The sequence below is a fragment of the Colias philodice genome, chromosome 22, assembly GCF_061535455.1.
Source record: "Colias philodice isolate Cphi_HAF_F1 chromosome 22, ilColPhil1 Martin Lab GWU primary, whole genome shotgun sequence".
NCBI lineage: Eukaryota > Metazoa > Arthropoda > Insecta > Lepidoptera > Pieridae > Colias > Colias philodice.
Window position 1 is genome coordinate 3,498,740 of NC_143107.1, and position 25,016 is coordinate 3,523,755.

General features: G+C 31.6%; 1 protein-coding gene across 1 annotated transcript in view; it reads left to right on the forward strand.

Moving 5' to 3' along the window:
- LOC149478377 (zwei Ig domain protein zig-8-like) overlaps positions 1-25,016 on the forward strand; it is a 123,193-nt gene that overhangs the window by 54,953 nt on the left and 43,224 nt on the right. The window contains exon 2 of the mRNA XM_089709583.1: positions 24,482-24,633. Coding sequence (XP_089565709.1) covers positions 24,531-24,633 — 103 coding nt within the window. The 5' untranslated portion in view covers positions 24,482-24,530. The remainder of the gene's footprint in view (positions 1-24,481; positions 24,634-25,016) is intronic.

Sequence of the window (25,016 nt, forward strand, 5' to 3'; positions counted from 1 at the left end):
TTTAGCTGAACAGATGAAGCGGAAATTTTTTTGGACGATTTTCAAATATTTTTAAACTGTAAACGTTATATTTTGATACCGATTACGCTACTCATATAAACATACTAAGCAATTATCCTTATCTACTAGTAATATAGGTAGTAGATTAGAAGTTAAATTGTTTATAATGACTCATAGTTGTTTAGGAAACTCCACAAGAATCATAAGCATTGGCATAAAAACAATCACATCATACTTTACGTATAAATTTCGCACCTAGCGCTTCAAAAAATTGTATTCAATAACCACCCGAACATCCCAACAATTTCCTTAACTGACCTTATTTTTCTGAATAAAACCCTAATGCCGCGGGATCTTAAAAAGTAGGCCATTTTTCGTCGCTCGTAACACAAAAAATATAGGTGTGCGGAGCAAACAAAATTCTTGATTATAATCTTACTTATCTTTGTAAATAGGATTTTGAGATTTTGGCTTGTTCATGGTTGTCTTGAGGAATGAAAAATGTGTTTGTTTATAAAGAGATTCTTGGTAGAGATATGGGAGTAATTAATAGTGGGATTTGAGGCTGCTGTTTCAAATTCAGCCCCGGTACCATGATGTTTTGCAGTATTATTTCCAGCGTGGAAAAGATACAGCGCTATACAGGTCGTCTAGCGCCATCACTTTCCCACACTGGAAATAATACTGCTATAAGACATCATGTGATCTCACAGGTCATGCTTGTAGACCAAGAGAGAGATATAAATCCTTGTTTACGTCACAAGTCGATTTACGTCGAAGTGATTGGACGTTAGTTTATGTAACTAGATTTACAGAATCAGAGGGTATAATATTAAAAAACAGTATACTACCTACACTACAATCAAAGTCTTTTCAGTAAATAGATTCATCACATTTTACTTATTTTCTTTCTGAACAAAAACTTTGAAGACATGGTACTAATATTAAAGCTTACTAGCAATCAAAACATTCATCGTGTGTTTTGATTTAAGCATCATTAGGAGTCAAAAATATCATAGACCTTATCATAGAAGTTAAACTCAATAATTGTATAGCTTAGACGTTTCGAGTTGAATGTCATCAAATAAAAGTTCTTTTCCTTTTGATTTTTGTTATCATTAAAACTTTTAAATTAATGTTAAAGTGGCTTATCTCTTTGGGAATTATACGGAGTTGTTAAATATTTAATAGCATTTGAATAATATTTCGTTTTATCCTGTTAATTTCCTGAACATGAATAATTTGATATGCTGAAGTATTATCATCAAATTCAGATTTAAAAACATAAGAAACATTCATTAAAGTTAAAACGCTACACTACCTATTACCTACCCACCTACTCTAAAGTATAAAAAAATCCAGTTCTTATTGTTTGAATAAATTTTGATTACAATGCCGATGAATATATTTAAATAAGTGGTCTAGAATACAATATTCATACCGAAGCATCCTTGTCTTTGATACTAATAATGTAAATTATTTCTTTGAAGATAAAACACTGTTTTTATATGATAATAAGGGACATCATGACGGGAAATGGAAAAATAATGACCGTCTCTCCGTAGAAAAGATAAATAAAAGCGGATTAGAACTTTTAGATTTCTTGAAGAGATTGCTTATTTGAGATATTTTCTTTTACAATATAAGTGACGAATAAAATCAATTGAAATTTTGCTTTGTTCTAAGAAGATATAGAATTTGTTACGTCATCATCATAATAATCATCGTCACGCTGGTCAAGTGTGGGTTGGCAGATGCTACATGTAGTCGAACTTTTAATTCTTTGACATGTTGGTTAAAATGCGTTGCGTTATAATTGTATAAGCACATGTTACGAATCAAATTTTCGACAGTCTGCAATCTGGCTTGATTACATTCTTAAACGAACTAGTCGACATATAATATGTAAAACTAGATTTCCGCCCACGAACACGTTTTAAAATAAAAACCCGCATAGTTCCCGTTCCTGTGAAATTTCCGAGATAAAAATAAAGTAGTAGCCTTTTTTTCTGAGTCTTAAGCTACCTACATACCAAATTTCATTGTAATCGGTTCAATGGGATTTGCGTGAAAGAATAACAAACACCCATCGATCCTCACAAACTTTCGCATTTATAATATTAGTAGGATATAGATAATAATATAAGATATAGATAATAAGGATATAGATAAAGGTCTGTATATTATACAGACCTTGGGGACTCCGTTGGTTTTGCCACATTGTCAATAACAATTACTCGTGTAGGAAGCCATGGGGATACACTGAACTAACTTTGTTTCAAATTCGTTAATTTATTGTTTGATATACGAGCGTTCTGCGATTTCGGAATCAAATTTAATTAGTGTCACAACTTAGGGCTAATTTACAGCTCTATATAATTATCTGTCTATTTAAAGACTAATATTGTTCAGAATTTTCGTTTAATTTATAGGTACTTTTAAGCCCTATTAAGAAAGTAAAACAATAATACAAATTCGAGAGCGTATATAGGTTTCTAACAAAATAAAAACTAGTACAAACATTATTTAAAAATAATAATAGACCGCGCGGGAGGCTCTAAAACAAACTATGATACCTATTAGGCTATTAGTAATATCAAATCATAAGTCATAACAATTAATGGTAATGTTATTATGTTATAAGTATCGTTTAATTTACTTACCTACAATATCTTAATATATATAAATCTCGTGTCACAATGTTTGTCCTCAATGGACTCCTAAACCACTTAACCGATTATAATAAAATTCGCACACCATGTACAGTTCGATCCAACTTGAGAGATAGGATAGTTTAAACATGTAGGTACCACGGGCGAACCGCTAGTGTATTTGTATGTATTACACGTATAATAACCTTTTATGTACTGATACTTAAATTGACGAGAATAGGGTATTTAAGAAGTCTAAATTTTTTAATTCAATATACCTATCAACCAGTTTAAAATTTAAAAGATGATGAGCACCTTTTCCTGGCTACTACATTAGTTAATTCTTCAATAATAAAAGTTATACCACATCAAATACCGTACACTCAAAACCTTTACGTGACCCATCGCAAATGAATAAACGGCTCAACTCGTATGAGAAAGTGGAAATGCTCGAAGTTTCATAATTTAAGGCGGCGCATAACTCCTTTATTCTCGAATATAACTTACCTAATTTATTAAGCCCTGTTTTACTTGGTTCATAATTTCTTAGAATCGACGTATTGTTGACTGTATTAGAAGCTTTTAATGCAATCTTTTCGCTTCTTTGACTGCTTTTGACGTTCGTTTGTGTTTAGATTTTTGGTACAATAGAATGGCAATGGTATATATTGGACACATTTTAAGGTAATTCGCTTAGTAAATAATTTCTATTTAATCTTAGTAATTTGTTATTCGTTGAACTGAATGATAAGCATCGCATTTGTATCAGTGACCACAATTATTATTGTAATCGATTATTTTTCGAGCGTGAACGTGTGGTATATTTGTTTGGATCTTTGCTAGTAATTTTGTAATAGATAAATCGATAAGAAATTAATTATGTTTTTATTCCCTTAGAAAGTTCAGAATCATGTCAGGATCTTTTAAAAACCAACCTGTAACATACCAGCTGTAGAAAAGGGATGGAAAACTTAGTAATTTTTAGGCATTTTTTTCGGTTTCACTTTTCCTCAGATAAACTTTGTCTGAATATTCTTTGTTTATTAATTAACCAAACAATGAAAAAAGGGCTAATAAACACCAACGAAGCCACGGGCAGAGCTATACAACAGACCTTGATGTTGCACGTGCAAACCATTAATATTTACCTATAATAATTAGAGATAATTAATAACGTTCTGAAATCTAAAACCGTTCCATATTGTAATACATTTTCATTCTAATAATGGACACTGTATTATAAGTGTGGGTGTACTTGATTTACACGTGTTTTAACAGCTGATTTTCCATATAATTGAATTTTACTTAGAAATTCTGTTTCGCTATACACGCGTTTTTGTTCTTATTTGATTAAATAGTCTAGACATTATTGAATGTGAATTGGTCTATTTTAATATACCTACGTTTTTGGGTGGATTTATTATTTGTCATACCAAGATATTAGGCACGAAATTACAATGAAAGTGGACTCTGATTTAGCTTTAAATATATAATTAAAACAGTACAACCATATTATAAATCTATACTAATATTATAAAGCTAAAGAGTTTGTTTGTTTGAACGCGCTAATCTCAGGAACTACTGACCAGATTTGAAAACTTCTTTCGGTGTTAGGTAGCCGGTAGCCCATTCATCGAGAAAAGCTATAATATCAGCGCTGAGACCAACAGGAGCGGAGCCACGCGGGTCGAACCGCGGAGCGCAGCTAGTAACTTAGTAAAAAAAACATGTTGCGTAGATTTCTATGATTATAACAAATGGTAAATCGTAATAATATAATAATAAATGTTGGAACTTTAATTTAATTATCATGAGATTTATTTCTTACTTCAGGGTCTTACGGTTCGGGTTGAGTTAATTAAATTAATAAGCCGCTTTCATACTTACATATGAGCATAACATAATTAAATGTAAACACAACTGAAGCAGTGGCTCAGTGGTCGGACCTCGGACTTCAAATCGATAAGTCGGGGTTTTATTTATTTATAAATCACTAGCGGTCCGCCCCGGCTTTGCCCGTGGTACATATTTACGTTTTCTCTACATAAGGACCATCCTCGTACTTCAAGGAATATAATAAAAAAAGATTTATCGAAATCGGTTCAGCCGTTCTCGAGTTATGCGTTTACCAACACATTTTGCGATTCATTTTTATATATAAGAATAGATTTATTCAGGAAATTATTACGAGGTTTAATTATTTGAGGTTCGAGACCAGGCGATAAATTGATTTTTCAATTTATCTGCGCTTGTCTAAAACATCACCACTGCTTGAGTTTGAGTTCACTAACGTTGCGATGCGACGCTTTCACTAAAGCCGGCTACTCACGTACCTGCCGCAGGGGCAATATTAGTACAATATCGGTTGGTCGGCGGTCGGAGCAATTTCAGTTGTTCTCTAAATAGCCCCAAAAAGATAGGTACCTAACACAGTACCTAACTATACACATCACAATTAAGGAGATAATTTCAAAGTTGCCCCTGATGCAGTCTACATGAGTAGCCGGTTTTACGTCGTCTATAATATCCACTTTTCTCTTCGAACATTTGTGTCTATGAATAACAGACTCCCCATTTGCTTGCATTGCACACAAGAACATTGTAAACATCGTTCAAAAATCTACGAACATCATCTTTTATCCAACCATTCTCGCGTATATCTATTTCATATTAGTGTTCAATCTTGTCACGAACATTTGTCGATAATAACTCTCGTGCTCATGTTTTTATTGAAAAACATTGTATTAGGTTAGGTGTAGACTTTGATGTTGATTTAGTTGACAGTTCTTTATTGTTGTTCTTTGTGACGTTAATGTTTTATCATTTGCTTTTGTTTTAAAGAAATGACGTTTCATAGAAGTAGTAGTAAAATAAAAAAATAAATAAAGCAGTACTAACTATATGTTAATTTGAGTTTGCGTTTGAGTTTATGCGGCTCTTTTGCTTGCATCCTTAAAGCTAGTTAAGTAGGAACCAATAATACCTATATGCAAGGCCCCTGAAACGCGTACTTACCAACAGAATTACCATTGTAGATTCGCAATTTTTATATACCGATAATAATTTAATTTATCTTTGTTTCCTTCAAGAAAAATTACGACTTAGAAATCTTCACCTGGTTAATAAATCTTCAATTATTATTAGAGCACATTGCTATAGACTTCTTATCCCATAGGAGATAGAGGGTGGGATAAAATATAGCTGTTGCGTAGTCCCTTACGCTGAGGTCATGGAATACCCCAAGTTTTAGTATCATTACTGTATCTTATATACATCTTTATTAAAATTTTTATAAAGAGCTATGTTTTAAAAATGAATTGAAAAGAGTGAAGAAACTTCACTTAAAGTCAATTATAATAATTATTATTAAATAAATTGAACTATTACGAAATATAATTTAATCCAAAAGTAATTTTTCAATTGGAACCAGTAGTCTCTGATATTAGCAACCAAACAAACTCTTCAACCTTATTAAATTTATAGATATACTTTAATTATTATGTATAAAATATTATACCTTTAATGTATTTTGTTTCAGGTAATTTAAAACAAGATTCGTTTCTTGGCGAGGGATGAAGGAACAAATAAAATGTGACTTGCAATTGTTATCAAAGTTGGTATCCAATCACTAAGGTAGGAACTTTGTTATCTGTTGTTGAGTTTGTACTACTATATAAAGGCTATATATATCTGCATTTTTATCGGCAAATATTATTCCTTTTTCCTTTCTCCTATCAATTACGGATATGAGAATAGATATTGTTAGATTTCTACCTACCTACGAAATTTTATGAGATGCGGTCAAGCTGTTCCGGAGTAGGTTAATTTCAAATAGGGAAATGTATTTTTTATCACGTAGAAAACAAATAATCATTAGAATCATAAACTGTTATTTAAATGATTTTTAATGATAATAATTATTACAAAGTAAGTGAAAACTTTCTTATAACAAAATCTTTGCCAGTGAAATATCCCCGCCCGCATTGAAATTGTAGAATTTCTTATTTTCTACGATAGTTACTGTTTCTTTTGCCGTATCTGCTTCAGCCGAGTTGTGACCCATGATGAAAAAAACAGCCTGTGTAGTAAAAATACAGTAATCGGATGATAAATAGTTTTTCCAACCGGTCGACTTGTTTTTGACTTATATCATAACAATCAAAATCCAAATCTTTCACTATTATAGGTATATTTACTCAGAAAGAAATAATTTCAATCTAATATATACAATGCTCGTATTGTGGTCGCATACAGGGTAGATCTGAGAATCGACCAACACCTTTTCCATACCCCTATAAGGCCTAAGACCTAAGTGATAAGAGTAATGCAGAACAACGTTTACTGAAACAGCTACCTAGTTTAAAAACAAAGTATCTGTATGCAAAATGTATGCGAAATTGATAGCAAGATTTTTTTCCTATCATTGCGTCGCTATCAAGGCTGGCGAATATAGGCCAACGCTTGTTTACAAGCATGGTGGCCGTATATCAAAATGTGCTGACTTCATCCTTCCTAACAAGTTGGATACATGATAATATATCAATGTATTATGTGAGACGGCACTTATTCTTGGTGAAAAATAACCGATTTCCATACAGGTTGAAATGAAATATAGGTTATTGAATCAGGCTACTAAGGTTTAGAAATTGTCAAATAGAGAGAATGAAACTGCGTAGCTATAAGTTATTGTATTTTTATTAATGACTAGCGGTCCGCCCCGGCTTCGCCCGTGGTACATGTTTACGTTTTCTCTACATAAGAACCATCGTCGTACTTCAAGGAATATAATAAAAAAGAATTATCGAAATCGGTTCAGCCGTTCTCGAGTTATGCGCTTACCAACACATTTTGCGATTCATTTTTATTTATAAGAAGATTTCAAGTGAGTTTCAATAAAGAATATAAGAAAATGCGTATAAGCACAGACTAATAATAATATACTACGGTATAAGTTTCTGTACTTATGATAATAGTCATTTCAAAATATTATTGTGCTTATACAAAAGAATAAGAAGAAGCAGACACCGTTTGAATCGGCCATACTATAATTATGTATTTACATTCATCCGTGCGATATGATAACTATTAACTACCCACTAAACTAAACTGCACTAACTGCACTATACTTTGCACATGGAAAATTTTAACATTTTTTTATATAAGTATTTTTATTCAAATATAAATATTTGTATGGGTAATATTTCCCACACTCACGTTAAACGTGAAATTCAAACTAACTAACAAAGCTGTTAAAACTTGTTTTTTTAAACAAACATCCCTTTAGAAATTACAAAAGCAAATATTTTTAAATAGAAATAGTCCACGAAGTACTATACAACGTCAGGACAAAATAAATTTTGCACTATCAAATTCTAGCTAAAATTTTAGCGTAAATGCGAGCTAAAACAAAGAGTTAAACTTGACGTCAAATACAAACTGATACAAAGCAACTTTGTTAAATTTATTCTTTACAAGCTACGATATGACTAAACGACAAGATAATGTTCTAAAACACTATAAATGTTTACAATTATTCTATACAAATTTTATTCTATACAAAGTTTTTCTTGCTCTTTATTTAATTTTGAAAGCATAATATTATAATAGTGTTACATGATACATACAATATTGTTTAAAATGCACATTAATAAACGAAGGAATAAAAGCCTGCCATATCCTTAAAGAGTAGCAAACAGTATCCTATCCATACATATAATTTACATCTATATTATAATTTATATTATGTAAGATACAAAATAATTGTATCTATACATCTTTTCTCCCAATTTTCGACTTCAAATTACTAGTAGGAAGTACGATAACATACAATTACTAGCTACGTCTCATCTCATCATTACGATAATCGTATCGTGACCATCATTTATTATCGTCGGTTCTAAAAAGCACCATTACTAAAATCAGTCGATAATCCATTGTTTAGGGTCAAACCCAAAACTTTTGACAGATAACAAACTGCCCTTTTCACAACAAAAACATCATGAAAGCGTGTTGGGACGATTTATTAGAAAACATTATTCTGACCCTGGTTCTGTTAATAATATGTTGAAGTGGTTCAATTACTTAAGACCAATATATTACGTGTGGAACGTTTGTCAATATATATTATTGTTGGAATATATTACTGTATTGAAGTTAATTGATATTGAAAATAAAATTGGTTCCGGGAATTAATAAGAAACGATATGGTATCGAAAATGATTTTAGTGAAAATATCTTATGTTTTTTTTTTAATTTATTTTTATTATAAGCATTGAGCATCTCATATTTTCCTAAAACAAATTACCTATGGAGTAAAAATAATTCAGATAACAAAAGCTGTATAATATCTTTAAATAAGAAATGTAAGCACCTAACCATAGGAATTTACCTTAAACCTTTATGTTCAACTCAATTCAAGCAAAGCCGGAGCAATATACTAGTATTACAAAATAACCCTTTTATGTACAACCTAGGCTCGAAATTTCTTTTACCCGTGGCACAATTACTTTACTGAAATTGAGAACAGGACAATTAAAATCACCGCGTTTTTGTCCTTTTAAATTCGTAATCTCTTTAGAAATGATATTCTTAAAGGACTCAAATCTTGTTAAAATTTCACCAAAATATAATACAATTTGGAAAAGTTTCGTTATTAATGTCTACGTAAAAAATATAAAGACATACATTTTTCTGACTGTGTTTTATCTGAATGTTTTGCCTGTACTCATTTTAAGCCATTGCTACAACTAACCGCTTTGAAATGATAAATAGCTTATGAACAAAGCAAACAAAGTAAGTATAAAAATATGAAAATACATTGATTTTTTATCAAATCGAAGTATGAATAATAATGCAATTGACACTCCTGACAATCATTAATTACGCTACCGGATTAACATTATATTATATACTTTATTTTAATTTCTATACAGTCTTATTAATAGGTACTTATATAAAAATATTATATAATAATTTATGTAAGCACCTATTTACCTTTAATATAAGGAAGTCGAATAGCCATTTCTCAGAAAGTTCTTGTCCTCTAAGGGCCGACAATTTGTTTGAATAGTTCGGATATTTATTGACGTCTGACATATGTCAACAGAACCCCCCAATATAAGTTTTATCTATATTTGCTCAAGGACCAAATTGCTAGATAACTTATAAGAATTTATAGGTTATAAAAGTGATGTAAATAACTCGGCTTATGGCCGGTTACACGCGCTATTTTACTAAGCCTAGTACCTACTTGTCACTAATACTAAGCCCTACTGTACAGACGGCAAGATAAGTGCTTAGCATTAGTCTTAATTAATAGTGCAAGTGAATAGAAATCGATACTGTTTACTAAGGGACAAGTCGATACTTAACCAAAAAATTGGTTGTCTGTAAAGTCGATTTACTGACGATAGTTGAACGTGACAACGTCTTAAGGCCGATTGTGCTTCTTTGTCGCTCGTTGCGTGCTCTCGCTTGCACTTCAAGGTTACATGGAACGCCTCAGAGCGAGGTAACGCCGCATGAGTCATGTTTTTTCGTGCGTGCAGCCAGCTCTATCGAATTATAAGACGTTGTCACGTCAAAAATTGTTTGTTCCTGACCGTGTAAACAGCTTCACAAGTTAATTAGTGACAATTTTTACCTATAAGCGAAAACAAAGACCATTTCGAATTTCTGGCCACTAATACATTCTATACTACCTGCTATATGTAAACGGTTACTTCTCAATTGATTTGAATTTAGGGGCTTAGTTGTGTGACAAGCACTAAGCACTTAGTACTGTCACCTTTTGTAACTTGTACAAAGTAATGTATATATTGTTATATTTATATGGTTTATTTCATCAAATCTCAAATAATATTCCATTATTCCTAACGATTAATTAAGCTTCTCTTTCATAAAATGTTTATTATTAATACTAAAAGACGCTCAAATGTCGCAACGTCATTAAAATCACTTCCTTGTATCTATCCTTCGCCGTAATATTCAATTTTCAACAATAAATATTTGATTTCAAATTAATTAATGCGACAGACCTTGGTGAAAGCGCTTATTCACATTGCTTGTCAGTGGCGCTAAATTCTGTACATAATTTAGAACAGCCATAATGCTATGTAATTTTTGAATAGTATGTAATGGTTTAATTCCTTGACAAATTAGACAATTAAAGACGTATAGAACGATGTAGGTAGTTATTTCTAATGATAAATTTACAATTGTTCCCATTTTTTAAATAAAAATATCTTTATTTCACAACCTCAATTACGAACAAAACGATGGAATTATTGGTTAAGGTGTCAGAATTTAATTTATCGACACATTATTCACATCAATAATTCTCTGAAAAACAATGTGAGGAAACTGACAGGGCAAATATTTACAAGTTAGAAATGAATATTTATTTGTTTAAATTTATTTGTTTTGAAGTAATATTTTCACTCATAAGACGTGACTTTTGTTTTGGTTATTATATCGGGCTTTATGTTTTATTAGTTAAAATTATTGGTCGGTGGAAAGTTCCGTTTAAGATCCAGTTTGCTAAACAAAATAAATGATCAGTTCATTAGTTCCAGAGATAGATTATACCTTCCCCTTAACTCTGCAAGGTTAGAATACCATTTAGGTCACACGACACGAACGATCTTTTCGCTTAATTTTGATTAGCCACCAACCTACAACCTGCAGGCAACTTTTTATTTCCGTACCGTGTGAGTAAAGCCTCGTGCTTCTATAAACGTATCTTTTGTAAGAATGACACGTATGCAATTGATTCGCGCAATCCCGTCAAACCAAATATTCCTTATAGATATTCCACGTCAGAATTTCTCACATTGTTATATGAGGAAACAATTTCTCCAGCAAGATTTTCTCTTAACGCTGCAAGTTTGGAACAGTATTTTCAGAGGATTAAGATCTCTAAGTCTCTAGGTGTCGATACGTTGACTTTAAGCTCTTCAATAAATTTTACTTAACTGTTCCTTTGTAACTATTTAGCCTTGGTTGGGTGCGAAGTAGGAATCATGGAGAATTGATGCTATTTGTTATTGTTACATTTGTTCCGTTATTTGATATTTTTTTTAATAAGCAGTTTATAGAATGAGCTTATTTTTTACTTATGTATTTAGTTTATACATTGTATGCATAATGTAGACACATTATGTTTTACGTCTAAGTTAATACATGGAATACATAATACTATAGACTAATATATGTTTACTTTTTTTATCCAATTGTCAACTGTATGGGTTTTGATAAATAATTATTAACGTATCAATGTAATCTGCGTGGCAACAATTTAACTCAAGTGAAGTTGGTATTAATACAATTAGACATTGGTATGTAATTCGCGCTTCATTAATTATCGCCATACTATCATTATTGACGATTAACACACAGTCCACAAACTTCATAGCATCTTATACATTACTAGGTAACTATACAATCTTTTTTTAACACCCAATTTGCAATATTTGTAATTGTGAAGTTTGTAACACGTCTGTTAATTTCTCTAATCTCTGATAGCCAATTGAACAAACTCGATCTTGAAGCAATGCATATAGCTTTATTCTTTCTTGGTGACAATCACGTTAAATGGTTGGAGGTGAAATTGGATAGAAAAATAATCAAGAGAATAGGAATTGTTACCTCACTGCAGTTGAGATTACGTTTTCAATCTAAAAACAAAGATATTCGCGTAGACTTAACTACCATGGTCGTGCTAGCTGTTCAAATTATACTAAATACTAGCTGCGCTTCGCGGTTTCACCCGCCTGGCTCCGCTTCTGTTGGTCTTAGCGTAATGATATATAGCCTACAGCCTTCCTCGATGAATGGGCTATCCAAAACCGAAAGATTTTTTCCAATCGGACTTGAGATTAGCGCGTTAAAACAAACTCTTCAGCTTATGATATTATTAGTTTTTAACTTTAACTTTTTAAATGAATAATAAATGATTAAATGAATTACGTTTTTAACCGTTCTTCTTTTTACTCTTTTCAATATTATATTATCTGTTGATACCTAAATACAGCTACATAAATATATTCTAGCACTCTTTTTAATTTAATTTTTATTCCTAGAAAACCAATTTTACTCAAGATTATACCTTACCCATCCACCATCTTCTATCTAAGTATTTACAATCACTCCTGCGACTATTCGAAGAATCAATTTAAAATAATCTATTTGTACTTATCGTGAATAAATATCAAAACAGATTACGAGAATATACATTATTACTCAATAAATCCCTGGCCAACAAAAGAATATCTATTCTAAGTAAAGATTAATAAAAATAGTTTGAAAGTTTCAGAGTATTTTATTAGTTACCTTCGTATATTTTATTCTAAAGGTTCAGTAGGTACTTTTACTTTGTACATTACACAAAAGTTGAGAAAGAACTGGAATATTAAGGAATGTGAAACACATCTTACCTAAATTAAAAAAAAAAATGTGTGCGTGTACTTGTGTACACACGTAAGAAGTGAAACTTTTTTATAACCTTATTTTTCAAAAAATAATTTGCTATATGCAACTTTACAGAAATAGGTATAATCACGCGTGGTAGGGATAAGAAAAAGAAGGCGCGTAACGGAAAAATGTCACGCGTAACGAAAAAATGTTACATAAAAAAATATGATAAAGAAGTTTCACTTCAACAATACAGATTAGACTTACAGCCATCAACAAATTAAATTGAACTTCTAAACCTAAATTAAATTCTATTATCTCTATATTAAATGTAACTTCAAGATATTTTACACAAGCCGCTTTTCCCAGCTTCGTCTGTTAAAGAGAATTGTTTTAAAATGGTCAATAGTTTTTGAGTTTAATCATAACACACGAAAAATCATAATCTACTTGTTTAAATACTCACTATTTAAGATAATACGGTTGTACATATTGCACGTAAAAAACAACATGATAAACAAATAAACAGCTAAAAGAGCAAAACCAATCGGTAAGTGCTCTGAATTCATACAACCCTTCATTACTGTTTAACAATTCGTTAACTTTCAGACCAAAAGGTTCGGTTGTCACGAAAATTGTATAAAACAAATGAATACAGGAAACTCTCTCGTTAAATTTCTGAATAATCCATTTTGTTTACGAGATTCGGTTCCATATGACGAGTAATTGTTATACTTTTAAAGTGGGTTTGATTTCTGGTTTTCATTTTAATCAGGATTATTTTTTTGTTGAAATGAAGGTTGATTTCTTTTTGCTTAAAGTAGGTTAATACCTGTTAATGCATTTCACGTTATTTCGATTTTTATTAATTTTAAAAGTTATTATATTTTTCTTGTAATTCGATTTTACGAGGATTCAAAATTTTATATTTAAACCGTTTTTTATAATACAAATAATAATAACTTATTCTAACTTTCAAAAATAAGTCTAACACTAGGTACCTAGGTTTCTAGACAAAAACTTACATAAAATTCGAACTCAACAAAAATAAAAGTTTTATAAGTTTGTGTCGATAAATAGACAATTCCACGACCTTTTCTAGATAGAAAAAAAAAACTTATAGCCCATACATCTTGTACGCAAATCGTTCATTTTAAATAGACAGTGAAAAATTACTGAGTCATGATTGATGAAACTGCCCGTTTAAAAACCGATCGGGATGCTTATATTTCTGTCATTATGTTACATTTGATGGATCGTTAGAACATAAAGGAGTTAACAGTTTTAGTAAGAAGAATGCATGGTTTTAATGTTATTACATTTACACAACAAGTTTTGTGAAAGTGAATAAGACTTCAAGATATTAATTTTATATTTATAAGAAAATAATATTGATATTGAAGCATCGTTTTAAATAATTGGTCTACCCTCTAAATAACTTTCTAAACAATTCTTAATTAATAAAATATTAATAACTACAATTTTTTTTTAATTTCATTAAAATAAGAACTTTATTTGAATATTGAACATTACCGTTGGGTTTTATATTATAACATATACAGAATTAAATAAATTAGAAAATACTTTCTAGAAATGATTTCAAACCATACCTTTTACGGGCCGGTGGTAATAAGGCCGGACTATAAAACCTTTTTGTATGACCTCCAACCGCAAGCTAACGCCTCCACGAAAATTCATAATTCATAAATTAGAGTGTTAGGGAATACAGTGAAGCCAGCCACCTATGAAATTTTCTACCTACTTCAAAAAGTGGGATCTTTCTTCGACTGTTTATTTTTTTTGTTTGTTACTTTAGATTTATGGGTACCTACTGCGGTGTATCTTTACTATAAACTAGCTGTGCTCCGCGGTTTCACCCGCATTGTTCCGCTCCTGGTCTTAGCGTGATAAATTGCCTATAGCCTTCCTCGATAAATGGGCTATCGACCATAAGACCGAAAGAATTTTTCAAATCGCACCAGTAGTTTCTGAGATTAGCGCATTCAAACAAACAAACTCTTCAGCTTTATAATATTAGATTAGTATAGAGTAGGTATAGAATGATATTATGCGCGTATACAAGCCAACTCTTGTTATGTTATTTTATTCGTAACTTTTACCAACTAACGAATAATATTATTAACCAAAAATGTATTTTTTTCCTTCAACTTTTTTAATCAAATAGACTGGATTTAAACAATATATTGTAATAAAACAATGGCTTATTTTTATTTGGGTATTATAAATGACATGATTTTAAAAGAGCAACTATGGAGTTTCATGCCGGTTCTTCTCGATAGATACTGCTTTCCGAATCGGTGGTAAATGTTAAAAATTATTTGGAAAATCCAAAAGTGCACGCCTCATAATTTTTTTTAAATAAATATTTATTAATTATTATTTTTGTTTATTTAATAACAATTAAACCACATCGAATCAGACCCTGAAAAATGAAAGGGTTCTATTCCTGAGCATACTCAAGCGTAAGAGAAAAAAAAAGACTCGATTAGTAAAGTATTTCGGTCGCTATCGTGTTAACAAGAAAAAGGATCCGCACATACAGACACACGGACGTCCAAGACAGAACTTTTTTAAACTGTTTTTTAACTAGTTTAAATAACAAAAATGACATCAAAAATATCATGAACGTTAAAAATAGTGTTTTTTCTTAATATGTGTGTGTATGTATTATCTTACAAGTGCAATGTATGATACATAAAGACATTTTAAGTTTGAAAAATCAGATGTTTTGCGCGAAGTGACAGTAGTACCCACCTCAACGCTTCGCTTATGAGGCGTGCAATACGTAATGACGATTCAAAAGTGCTTCTAAAGTTTGAGTTATATATCCAAATCCTATAATTATTATTCTTACTATCATTGTAAATTAAATACGTAATCCCTACTTCTCTACTAATATTATAAATGCGAAAGTAACTCTGTCTGTCTGTCTGTCTGTTACGCTTTCCCGCTTAAACCTCTCAACCGATTTTCATGAAATTTGGCACAGACAATCTTTAGACCTTGAGAAAGAACATAGGCTACCTTTTATCAAAACACCACGTGGGCAAAGTCGCGGGCGGAAGTTAGTTTAATAATAATTATCGGTTTAACCAAACACTTGAAACACTAATCAAGTGTGGTTACTAATTAATAAACCAATACCATTAGCGGAATAATTTATACATACCAATAAAACTTTAATGCAATAGTTAACTTAATTTGAAACCATTTATATAACAATACTGCAAAATAAACAATATTCATACATTTATTGTTGAAATTATTGTAATATATTGCTTTCAAAGCTTAGAATTTTGTTTGTAAAGATATTAATGCGAAGAATTTTTGCAAAACGCGCTATAAATAGGAATTACTATATTTATACCGATAGAGAGTGAATAAAAATATAATAATTGTTACACTAATTTCCTGGTCACTTGGTTCTTCTGCTTATTTTTGTGTACGCTTACAATATTTTATCATATAAATTAATATATTGGTAGGTACCTATTACTTAATATTATAAAGCTAAGGAATTTGTTTGTTTGATTACTTGAACGCAATATAATACAATAACCTCAGGAACCATTTCACTGATTTGAAAAATTAATTCACTGACACAAAGAAAAACCCGCATAGTGCCCGTTTTCGTGGGATTTCCGGGATTAAACCTATCCTATGTGTTAATCTAAGATACCCTCTATATGTGTGCTAAATTTCATTGTAATCGGTTTAGTAGTATTCGCGTGAAAGAGTAACAAACATACCACACACATACATACATCCTCACAAACTTTCGCATTTATAATATTAGTTGGAGACGTGTCTTTTACATCGCTGCTAAACTATAACCTTCTTGAAAAAGCTGTATCAGAGACACGTAATTTTCCCGTTCACACGACGTCTTCCAAATCGAACTCACACCGCCAAATTCAATAGCCATCCACATCAGCAATATTTACATCTGAAACGCATCAGATCGCTCCAACTTATGGTAATTCGTACGTGACGTAAACATTCCAATTCGCGACTGCAAAAGATATTCCCTTTCCATTACCCCATTTCATCCGGTCATAAAAGCTGAGCTGAAAAGAAAGTAGGCAATGGAAAGGCGTTAAGTTTAAAATATATTTCGGACGGGGAATTTTAGAAATATCCATTCAGTTCACTGTCGATTTATTCCGAGTAATTGTTTGAGCTTCCTTCTCGGAATGGTTTGGATGATGTCTGCGTTGAAATGGCTTGGATTTTCGTTTTTTTTTTTTAATGTATAAGAGCTTTGTTAGGAAGTGATGAACATTGTATTGTTCAATATAGCTTGTATTGTTCATTCATTTGCATTCAGGGAGTATAATATATAGTGAGTTATGCTATCGATTTGTTGTAAATACTCAGTTGATTTGTAGAATGCTATCTTTCTCACAACCCACCGAGAAACCTAGGATTTCTTGCTTTTACAGTTGAGTATTCCTTATTTTTACGAACAGAAAAAAGGCATTGTATGTAATGTAGGCAAACAATATGCATTGTTTGTTTTTGCATATTTTATATATTACAACATAAGCAAAACATTCTTTTTTATGCCTTAAAGTCATATTTACTTATATTTTCCAAACAAAACTGAATAAATAATTCATCTAGCCCCGTAAGATCACTACAAGAACACTAATAAAATAAGCAGAGTTATGCTTGCAACATTTCATTCGATGCAAAATCCTTACAAATCTCTATTTTCCTATGAATCTCCGATAGCCCCGGTATATTATTTAAAATGTTAAAATTCCTAACACATATTGTTTGTGATTTATTATATAAAAACATTAAACAGGTGTGAACAACTTTTGTTAAACTTATCAGACAGTGTTGATGATCAAAACCCTAAATAACCGTATTTATTTTAGTTATTTTCACAAAATATAAGTATCCTAAATATTTAATCCTGTTTACAAAGGAATTAACCTAGTGTTAACAACATAGACACTAGAAAATTAAATTCACATTACATTTTTAACAGCTACATCATAACACCCATAATATGAAAGGCATACAAAAATTCCTTTCAAAAATTTTCACTATGAATTAAAAGAAAACACCCCTTTTATTTCCTCATATACAACAACGATAAAGACTTTACATGCAAAAACATTTACATTTGCTTTAAATTTTTACAATCTGCAAAATTAACTGCTAAAATGTTCTGCATCATAAATAGTTTGGACGAGAGCCTCAAACCAATTTGGAAGGCTTCCAAATATGACTTAATACCACAAAGTACGCAATACACATGTTACTAAGAAGCTAAGGCAAATAACGCTCAAACTATTTGCATTCCGCTTTTCAGTGGACCTATTGTTTATAGTTTCATATTGAATATGCCTTTTTAGGTCTTCGTGAATGGTAATAACAACTATAATCCTATGAATTGATGTCGAAGTTTGGTTTCATAATATACAAGCGTGGAACTGCCCAGTAATACTCACTGGAATCAAACAGTCTGCTAGTTGAGTAAAGTCTAACTTCCTAAGTATATACTAGACGAAATATTATGTGAAAATCGGTATGTAAAACATATGAATAAGCTAAAATACGAACTTAGAAATAGATGCCGGATGCCGTACAAAATCAAATGATCAAATTTACCCCGGCAATTGTCGGAAAATAAAAATAAATTCCGACTTTGTGGACCACCATTTTTGTACGGCATCTTTGTCATACTATTTCAATACTACTTTTAATCCATTATTCCGCAACGCCGCGGCCGTGAAAAAATCATGGAGACAAGGGGAAAAAATCTCTACCTGTACTTATTATTTTATGCTCTTATATCGTTCTAGATAGGTCACCTGGTGGTTCAAATGACCCATAACTTTTTCAACATGGGCCTGTAGTTACGAAGTAACTATTCTCTAATCTGTGCCTGTAGTCTAGTAATCTCAGATTTGAATATGGAAAATATCAAAGTTATTTATTACAATATTATAAAAGCCATAAAATGCGAAATGTTTTGTCTGCTGCTGAGAGCGTCGTAAGCTCATCATACATTATGCTTCGAAGCATCCGAGCTTTTCAGTTTTTAATTTATAATTATACTACACAAATTTAATGCGGATTTTTAAGCAAATATTTTTAATAAATATGGAAAGCGGTAACTCTGAAGTCTTTGTACTTTTAATTAATATTACATTTTGTAATGCACGAAGTCAAATGAAATACAAATAGTAGTAATAACAACATGCACTGTTTAAAGTTCGATTAGATGATTAATTTCATATTTTCAAGATTTTAAAGCTAATTTAAATCGCTATAGATACCTCAAAACCAATATAATATAACATGCAAACCTCGCAACAGCTAAGACAAGTACAAGACCCCCGAATTTTAAACTATATTACTAGATTTCTTCCCGCGGCTTCGCCCGCGTTTTCAAAGAAAAACCCGCATATTTGATAAAGTAAGATCTAAGATTACAGGGTCGGGAATTTATCGCGCAAATTCTTGCGGGATAAAAAGTAGCCTATGTCACATACTGGGTCTTCAGCTACCTACATTACCTTACATACAGCTACATACTAAATTTCATTGATATCGGTTTAGTAGTATTTGCATGAACCTACATCCATCCATTCTCACAAACTTTCGCATTTACTCGTATGTATGTATAATATTAGTAGGATTACCGTAATCAATATATTTTACGAGACTTAACCCTAAAGAGTAGAAAAGCGCCTCTAAAAATAACCCAACATTTTATTCACGATTCACTTGTGAGGCTTAGCTTAACAATGCCACTTTGACTTATATTCTTTCGGTATTAGTCATGTAATGGATAGTGGATTTAAAGTTCGTTATTTTAAAGTCGCTTTTAGATTAATGTAGCGTGGTATTACTATTTTGCAGCGCTTTTTCGTTGAACTGATTGTGTGGTGTAAGTAATGATAATTATGTATTTTCATACGTAGTAACTAATTACTGTATTAAACAGTTGACAAATATCTAAGTAACACTATTAAAAGTTCTAGGCTTTAGGTTTACTAATGCTATTAATTTTATACGATACAATAAAACTATGTATTTCTAAAATATCTGACATATTAATATTATTTCGTAACTAATTTTCATAAAATATGTTCTATTTTGGGCCGATTTTTCAATGCTTGGATAAAACTTATTCGTTGAATAATGTATAAAACTACCATTTTAAAAACGTATTCTAATTGCCCGTATTTGACAGTTTATGTGACATTTTAATATTATCGTGTAATACTTTATTGGACGGATAAGTTTTATCCAAGCATTGAAAAATCGGCCCTTAGTATAAAGTACTACTATTTTTGTAGTATTAATTCTCCAGAAAATCCGTTACTCTATCAGATGCCAAATAAAGTAAATACATAAATAATCCATAATTTATCATACAAATAAATCGAATACAACGTTAATATACCGGATCCTATATTTCCCAGCACAAACGACCCCTGACACATAATGTTTTACGTTTTTCGTAAATTATTCCTTTTTATGGATACCTTGCTTTTATTGCGTTTCGTATTATTTTATTACAATTGAGTATTGCTTTGATAGTTCTTTCGAAGGTCCTGTTAGGTTTTTGTATGGGGTATCAATAAAAGGCTATTATAAACGATTTACCTTTTATTTACTTGTGTAGGTATTCGCATAACTCCATATAATTCTAGTTATCATTCCGCGCGCGTTTTTGCTTGTGTGCACTTAATCGAAGGCATCTCGTAACAGCCATACATTACTAACATCATCTCAAAAAGTGGTGTTCTTAATATTTAAAAATTTCATGAATGTTGATTCAGGGGTTTAATCATGAAAGCTTAACAAACAGACAGAATAACTTTCTCACCATTAATTTGGTATTATACCGTCTAAAACATTCGAGAACATTCCAAAACGAAACAACAAACAGCGCAATTTGTACACAAAAGATAAAGATTCACCTAATAATGCAAATTAACTAATTCCTTATCCCGTTACGTAATTTTTATTACGCAAACTCAATTTCGGCAATTGAATAAAGGGAAACGTTTTTGAGGTTAACGTTTTGGCTAATTTTCTTTGAAGGTCTTTTGCAGTTCCTTCTCAGTTCTCATCAATATGAGGTTTTCTTGTAAAAATCAGATACTAATAAACCGATTACAACGAAATTTGGTATGTAGGTAACTGAAGACCCAGAATAAGACAGTGGCTAGTTTTATCCCGGAAATCCTACAGAAACGGGAACTATGCGGGTTTTCCTTTGAAAACGCAGGTGAAGCCGCGGGCGGAAATCTAGTTTGTTATATCCATTTGGTTTTCGATTAAGACCACGTCAGAAAAAAATGTATTTAGTAAATCTTTCCTATACAAAAATAGTAGGTACTAGTTTCGACGTTGACGACTTTGTGTGATTATTATTAGATACTAGATTTCCGCCCGCGGCTTCGCCCGCGTTTGCAAAGGAAAACCCGCATAGTTCCCGTTCCCGTGGGATTTCCGGGATAAAAACTATCATATGTGTTAATCCAAGTTACCCTCTATATGTGTGCTAAATTTCATTGTAATCGGTTCAGTAGTTTTTACGTGAAAGAGTAACAAACATCCATACATCCATACATCCTTACAAACTATATTATATTATATTATTATATTATATTATATTATTATATTATTATATTTTAGATATAGCTAAAGTATATAAACTTATCCCCGCTACACGGTGGAGTGACGACGTCCGCAGGGTTGCTGGCCACAATTGGCGGCAGAGGGCCGTCGTCCGGGCTCAGTGGCGTGCATTGGAAGAGGCCTTCGTCCAGCAGTGGACAAACAAGGGCTGGTAGTGATGATGATGATGATAAAAACTATCAATGATTTTTCAATAGCCAGTAGTGGTAGACATAATATTATGACAACGACAAAATTAGAAACATCAACTGTATATAACATTTTAGCATGTTTGTATAGTGTTGATCAGTAACGAGGTCATCTAAGTCTAGACACTATTCGTATCTAAGTAAATAGTTTCTAACAAACAACTTCTTATAATGATGACCTGTTAAAATTATTACGACGAGAAGTTTAGTGGAATTATTAGAATGTCATTCTGCTCATTATTGTCTCTATACAATTAGTTGACAAGCAAACGATAACCCTTTTGATTGAAAGCCGTAATTACCAAAGCAAACGCTAATTACGACTTGATCAAACTCTATTATTATAGTGACCTTGTTTAACAATTACGAACACCTCTTGAATAACCGTCCTGGGAAGTTTCAAACTCGAAATTTGGTTAAGATTTCGCGATTAAAATACTTATTATATTGTAACTTGAAGGCTGTTTTAATAAATGACCGTTCTAAATTTCACTTTTAAAGTATCTCCGTTTCATTAGAAGGGGTTGGATGAAAATGTGGCAATTTTGACTAGTAGATCATAAATCATTTGGGTGTTTAAGAAATATTGGCTTTTTTATAATAAGGTGAAATATTTTGGATATTATTATAGGATTACATTGCAGAATTAATAGTGCTCTTGACCTAATTTCGGCTATAGTGGTCTATCTTGACTGAGACTTGTCAATCTCGCAGCGGAAATGATATTATTATGCACAAATATGAAAAAATACAAGCATATACCTTAACTATGATTAAATCAAACAAAATCGCGTATACTCTTGGCTCAACAATGAAGTTAACTTACAACTAATGGTAGAATTATTAAGTAAAAATAGTTATCTCAACCTTCGTTTTCTTTAATAATACAAGTCCTAAATATGATGTATGTATAGCTTTGTAACTTCGTATGTACACAGCCTTATTAGTAAAACCAATCCCATTTCGAGTGCAGGTGCCATAAACAGCCATTTGGTTATGAGATGCATACCGCAGTGACGCAGCAAACTTATTCTCATAATATTATATTCTAACTAGCTGTCCCGGTAAACGTTGTTCTGCCTTTCTCTTATTAGATCTTAGGAGTATGAAAAATAGATGTTGTTCAATGCTCAGAAAAAATTTTATGATAATCAGTAAAGCCGTTATGGAATAGTTTATCTTCAAACGCCGCTACACGATAATTTTATATATTAGATTGTAACAGATTGGATAAATAATATTTCAATAAGAGAGGAAACGTCAATGATTTTGTTTTCCTAAACGCTGACTTTTTTATAATATTGTTGTAAACAAGTATTTTCTATTGCTAATCGCTTCAGAATTTTATGTTCGTAAACTTCGTTGACAGTGAAGGATCGGTCATCTTTTTTATAATAATTAACGACTTAAACTTTCAATGGTTCCGCTTTGTATCTATTCATAATATTACCCAAAACATTTACAAATTCAAATAACTGAACATCACACGCTAAAATAATAATACAGTGTATAATTCTACATGAAATCAAACAAACTGCGAAACTACAAATCCTAAAGATTCCACAAGAATATAACTTATCTATTATATCCGATCGTATCTAAGAAATTACTCTAGAAAAAGAGAAAGCGAGAGCCTTACTCCATGACGTGACTGTATTGCCATGACGCGGCCTTGAAATTTTACTCTCAACGCGCCTTAAGAAGTTTCACTTTACTACAAATCTTAAAGTTTTCGCGAAACTATAACGTATCAATGATATCTGCAGATACTATTAACTTTATGTTGAAAAAAAAACCGTATCAAACACAGATGACAATTATTTAATTTCCCTGCCTCAATAAAACGTCACAGTTGCTATCTACTACATCAATACACGCTTTCAACACCGTAAAGAATCTCAAAAGACATTAAAACTTGCCCGTTATATCCAAAGCCTTAATGGGCGAAAACTTTAACACGCTTTGTAAACCTACTAATTGAGAAGTTTCTGGAAAAAATTTCCAGAAGATTCGAAACAGTATCGTAAAAGGAAATGAAAGGATCGGCGCGAGTTAAAACGAGTTTGTTTTTTGGCAACATCATCCCTGTTATTACATAGTATCTATGATCTTATATTTTGGTTGCGTAATATTCTGGATAGCGGGTTTAACGACTATGGGCGTTGTGATATAGTTTCTTTCACCTTGGATTGTGAGAAAAATAGTGTGTATCTTCGACCAATGTTATGATTATACTATTCGTATATTATGTTATTATGTTCTTTATAGACTAGATAAATGACGAACATACATTTCTGGTGGTATTGTCATACTAGGTGGATAATAGGTATTTATTGTTTTAAACGAAACGAAAACGTCATCAAGAGAAAATTCCTACAAAAGATCATATTATATTAATACTATAGCCTACTTACAAATACGTGTCTGAATATTATAATATCTAGGAGGCTAGAGCGTGACGTATACAACTTTTTACCGCGGTGAACTTTTTGCATTCCTATGGGAATTTGATTATTGATATAGATTAAATTTTCCTTTCAGACAATGCATCGAACGCAGTTATATATCGAATGGATGAGACGGGGCTAGCATGGCGCTGGTAAAGAGAGAGATGCCCGCTCACGTCATCAGCCGCCTCAAGATTAGTGTCCTCATCATCATTGTGACGCTCCTGGGACTTAATAAAAGCCAAGGTAAGAACTTCAAATAAGTTAAGTTGTTTCTAGGGCATTGCTTTGCCTTAAATAAATAAATTTTTAGTTATATTAAGTCGAACTCAAACTTATGAAATTTTAAATAGTGCATAGCAAGGTCTGGAAACAATAGCATCACTTTTTATGGTTTAAATCATGTAAATCATAAAAAAGTGATTTCAAACAGCCATATTCGAATTCATCTTTTAAACTTACAAGTTTTAATCCAAGGTAATAATCAGGAAAAGTATTTTATTACAATAAAACTTTATTTATATAATGTTCGTGCAATCTTTTTTACGGCACTTTTTTCTTTGAAGAAGAAATATCTCGTAGGAGAGATATTTATAAAGCATTCGTCACCTATTTTTATAGAACTGAGG